Below are 5,461 nucleotides of genomic sequence, written 5' to 3'. Positions count from 1 at the left end.
ATCAAGATGCATACATTATTTAAGAAATGAAAGATGCTATTTTGTATGTGAGGAGAAAATGGAAATATTTTATGATAGATTAGTTGAGCTGCCTTTGATAAAAGATAAAATTTGACATAAAATGGAAATCCACACTGCCTACTTAAGATCTGTTCTTGCACCATTTTCAAATCTTTTATCAATGTGAAATGAGAAAATAATATTCACATATGCACATCCTTGAATAATTTAAAATTCAGGAAAATGTGAAATGACTTGAGTTCAGGAAGTCAGCAAAAGGTTTTAATGATGAAGAAAAAGAACACTGATGATTAGGATATATTATGGAAATCCTAGGATACAAGTCATCTTTTTGTTTCTGCCGTGTCTTTATTTATCCTAATCTGCTACAAGTGTTGGGTTACAGTAGACTGTGGGCTGCAGTCACCATTATCCATGTCAGAAGCAGTATGTTTGGCTGTTTCAGAAGCGTGGAGGACTTGGGGCTCTCCATCCCTGGTATGAGGGCTTGGTTGAGAGGATGACCTGCTTTGGCTGCCGTGGATAGGATCCAGGAAAAGTGTGGGCTCACGATGGTAGCCAGGGTCTCGAGACTGGTGACGCCAATTTGTCTCCATTCACCATTGCCAGATCTGGGTCTGCACATCAGAGCACTGCCTGGGCTCATGGGATCCTGGGAAGTCAATAGTAGAATTTAAATGCAAGTCATCACTGCAAATTCTTAAACAATACTAGATTTTAGTGGTTGGGACAGTAGGGTTTACAAGTATTTGGGAGACGATGACAGAAGTATTGAGAAGAGATGAGATAATGATCAATAAAAGCATGCTTCTCATCCAATTAGCTTACACTCGTCATTATTAGTACCAGCAAAATCACTGAAGTTTCAGTAAAATTTGTTATTTGTAACTGGAGAAGCAAGAAAGGTCTGATGATGATGGTGAATCCTGAGAAGCAAGGATAACATGATTAACAGGAAATTATACAAATCGTCTTATTTGTCTTGACAGCAGAAAGCTGCCTCTGTTTTCTATTCCATGCAAATAGAGAATAATTCACATGATAAAACTTAGAAATCAGGAACATAATATTTAAATGTTTTTCTGACATTTGAAAATCATTCACTTTCTTGTATTTGTTTCAAAATATTGAATGGTCATGTATTTTATACAATTATTCTTGCTGATGTGAGAGATGTGAGAGTTAACACAAGAAAGGAAAAGTAAACAACAGCTGTATTTTGGAAAGCAGAGCAAAATGACAGCTCAGTAGGGGCCCCAGTGAGGGTTTCACTTGAAAACATCAATGTTAACAGCTTTTCACACTCCAAAGCAATTTCACAAGAACTTCAGAATGCTGGCATTGGGGCCTAAGCAGTTGAAGCTTCAGACTGCATCACTGGCATCCCATATGGTTGCTGCTATGAGTCCTTGCTACTCCACTTGCCACCCAGCCTACTTCTGGTGCGCCTGGGAAAGTAGAATAAAATAAACAAAATGCTTGTGCTCCTGCAACTACATCAGAGACTTTGATAATGCTCCTGTTTTTGGTGTGGTCTGGTCCAGCCCTGGACACTGGGGCCATTTGAGGAGAGAAATAGCAGATGGGAGATTCTCTCTCTTCTCTCTCTCTCTGTTTCTCTATCTCTCTTTCCCTCTCTCCCTATCCCATCCACCTCCCCACCATGATTCCCTCTGTCTGTAACTCTGACTTTTTGAAATTAAAGAAATTATCTTAATAAAACCGTTTAGGTAGTTTGGTGAATTTATGCAATAGGGTATAATAACTATGGTTTGAAACATCATATCACACACAACAAATCTGTAAAACTGTGTGCTAGGCAAGATTTTTGCAAATTGTTAAAAACTGAGATGCTCACCATGTCTGTATCAGAACTTCTGACCTGATTCACAAAGCAAACAACAGAATGGCCCATTTCAGGGTAGAGATGGGCACAGGTAGATGTTTCCATCACCTGCATCTGTAAGATCCCTGGATTCTCATCTGTTTCTCCTACAAAGATAAAATATAAAACTCTTCCAGTACACAGTTTATGCTGAAACACCAAGTAGTTAAAAAACAACATGATCTATATTGTCATTGAAACTTTATCTTTACATTATACCAAGGATTTCCACATATCTCCTCATAGCATCACATTTGTTGGATTTCCTTTTAAATTCCATTTGTGTCACCTTTACATCATTTTCTTAATGGCACTCTTAAAAATTAACAAATCCAATTTTATATGTATGATTCCAATTCAAATCCATACAAATATTTTACAAAAGATGTAAAAAAAACCCAAAACTTGTTATTTTCCTCTTGGGTTAGCAAAGATTTGGTTTGGTAAGTTCATCTCTGCCACCTTGTTTGTAACACTCTACTGCACTATAAAGATATTTCTATCATGTTTTTTTCTTCTCTAAAATTCTATGGAGTCTTCAAAAATTAATCTTAGAGAGTAGATAAAATATTAGAGTTAGTGAAGATTACAATCAAAATCTTACAACGTATCATGTAGAGGTTTGTTTCTTGATTTCTGATATTAATTTTTTTCTAGAATCAGGACTAAAGAATAGTCATCACTGACCTGGTTTAAGAATCCATGGTCCAGACAGCCAGCATTCTGAGTGATTCAGATTCTTCCAATGACCCAAAGGTGCCAAGAACTGGATGGGAGTCTGAGCCTCTTGCAGCAGCAGCAATGCCAGGTCATTTCTTGCTGCCCCACCCACCAGCTGAAATCTCTCATGGAGTAGAATTGCAGACACCTGAACAATTCTCAGTGGTGCCTCAGGGTGCCTCAGCCCCAGAATAACAGCAGTGTCTTTTGGATTCCTGCGTGGGTAGATACAGATGAGTTAAAACATATTTCCAAGGAAACCCGAGCACCGAATCAAACCACATCAGGCTCCTGTGAGTCCTGCTACTTAAAGTTCCTAGTTCATCTCCAGAAAAATCACAAATTGATGCATGAATTTAGTGTCTACAGATTGGAATGGTGTAGGAATTCACTCATGGTGGTACCAATCAGCCAAACACATGAATGAGATTCTGGTTTATCCTAAGAAATGTGATGAGGATAACAGAGTTTGGGTCATATGGAAATGAATTTATGAAAAGTCTTGACTCATAAGATGGTCATGGATGACAGAGAATGGTATAAGGCAGACATCATCTTACATATTCCTGACACAGTGAGCAGCAGTGAGAATCCAAGAGCTACCAATGATGGAACCACTGCAGATCTGATGGCCACAGCCAACAATCATGGCCTGCCAAGGAAATGCATATCGTACAGAAATCCGATCTGCCAAAGCTGAGGAGGAAAAAGAAAAGATGTAAAAGTGAATTTGTTAAAACAATCATTTCTAGCCATTTTAACAACCTTCAGTGTCTATTTCTGCTAAGCAGAATAACATTGTTGAGTTTAACTGACAAACAAAATTCTGCATCTTTGTATCTATGCCATTGCCCTAAAAAGAAATGTTTCCACTGGGGCTGACATCTTGAAAACACTGCCTGCAGTGAAGGAATCCCATATGGGCAACAGTTTGACTCCCTGCTTCTCCACTTCTGATACAGTCCCATTACAATGGCATGGGAAAGCAATGGAAAATGACCTTAGTTATCGGAATATTGTACTCATGTGGGAGGCACAGAAGAAGCTCCTGGCTTCTGCCTTTGGTCACTATTTAACTAGTTAGTATTACTAGCGAAATTATTGCAATTATTTTATAAAAGAGAGAACAATTTAGTTTGAAAATGTTAGAGAATACATGACAATTTTGGAGAAGACAACTCTTTCAATCAAAGTAAAATGGGCTCACTGAATCTAAATTATCATAAAACAAATAGATACATAAATAAAAGCAAATAGATATATAAACTATTGAAATAATGTAAAGTCCTCAAAAATTGCATGCTGAAGCTATTTTGAAAAATTTCTATATATGTATGTATAACATGTTTTTAATCATCTGCTTATAAATGGAGCATAGAAATATAGATAATCCTTGACATGAAACTCAGATTTGCAGTTTGCTGAGTTCTGAGTGAGGATTTGAGTAAAGCAAGGGTATAAACTCACTTGTGTTTCAGAGGAATCCATCACCATAAATATGGCAAGATGGTAATATATTTAATAAGTAATATCATAAATAGCTTTACTCAAGGAATATTATGAAAGCTAAACACATACCCAGTATAAAATGCTTATACCAACTATGAATTAAATGATCCCTAATATTAGTAAGAACAACAAGCAATGCATTTCTCAGGAAAAAAGCTTCTTTATCTCCCTTTCGCCCATGTTTGCCTATGTTTGTTCTCTTCTTCCTTTCCTCAATTATACCCTCTTTGCTACCACTTTTGGGTCTTACTCTGAGGCTGTGGCAGAGAGATGAAGTGTGGCTGAACAGAAGCAGGCATGGAGGTGAAAGCTGAGGCATTTTCAGGGATAGAGACTGAGAGTGAGGTGGAAGCTGAGACTGAGAGGGAGGTGGATGCTGATGTCGTCATGGGTCCCTGCTGGGCCCAGGGTGCCAGGCTGGGTTGAGTCACTCCCTGGAGCCAGAAGAGGAATGGGCTCACATGGCTGAAGACGTAGGGCTTGGTGCAATGTTCATCAAACTGACTCAGTATCCCCACCTGCACCCATGTGTCTCTCCGCTGTAGGTGGCACACCAGAGGAGACCCCAGATCACCCTGTAAAAAAGCAGGAAGAGGACAATGTTTGAGATAAAACAGTACCTTATACTTTGTATTGCTGTGTGGGTGAAAATTGTTGAAATCTTTACTTACTAAATTACTTTGCTAAATTGATCTTCTTTATATAAAGATAATTGAAAATGAATCTTGATGTGAATGGGGTGGGAGAGGGAGTGGGAGATGGGATGGTTGTGGGTGGAAGGGAGGTTATGGGGGGTAAAAGTCACTATAATCCAAAAGTTGTACTTTGGGAATTTATATTTATTAAATAAAAGTTAAAAAAAAGCAGGAAGAGGACAATGTTTGAGCTTTTGCAAGAAGTTGAGGTAATTTTGATATCCTCTAACTGCCCCTCTAAACCCATGCAACTTGTCACCTTGCATCCGGCCTCGCCCATGGCTCTCCTGGCCTCCACACAGAAGCTGTACTCATCTAACATGGGCCAAAACTGGGTACAGGTGTTGATTGGCAGGACACTCAAGTGCCTCTTTTGCAGAATGCCAGGACTTCCTGATAGAAGACAAATATAGAGGTTTTCAAAGGTTAGGTTAGAGGGGAAAATAGGACTGAAGGGAAATATCTTCACGGTCTTGTGAGAGGATATGAATCTCTTTCCAACCATGTCATTGAATCTCCTTCCCATGCCATTACCCATTGCTCACCCCGCATGAGGGACCAACTGGGCAGCCAGCAGTCATGCAGTTGCATATTTTTCTCTGGATCCAGGCTCTCTTCCAGGCAGACAGGA

At 39.0% G+C, this 5,461-nt stretch overlaps 1 protein-coding gene across 1 annotated transcript; it reads right to left on the bottom strand.

The window, feature by feature from the left end:
• Positions 1-400: 400 nt before the first annotated feature.
• LOC133753994 (serine protease 52-like) lies at positions 401-4,524 on the bottom strand. Its single transcript, XM_062184631.1, has 5 exons — positions 4,386-4,524; positions 3,187-3,322; positions 2,594-2,841; positions 1,880-2,013; positions 401-673 (listed from the first exon to the last, which is right to left on the bottom strand). Exons 1-5 carry the CDS (start codon positions 4,522-4,524, stop codon positions 401-403), a joined length of 930 nt encoding a protein of 309 aa, XP_062040615.1.
• Positions 4,525-5,461: the final 937 nt, after the last annotated feature.

This window comes from Lepus europaeus, chromosome Y (assembly GCF_033115175.1).
Source record: "Lepus europaeus isolate LE1 chromosome Y, mLepTim1.pri, whole genome shotgun sequence".
Lineage (NCBI taxonomy): Eukaryota > Metazoa > Chordata > Mammalia > Lagomorpha > Leporidae > Lepus > Lepus europaeus.
This window is presented reverse-complemented; position numbering and strand designations above follow the sequence as displayed.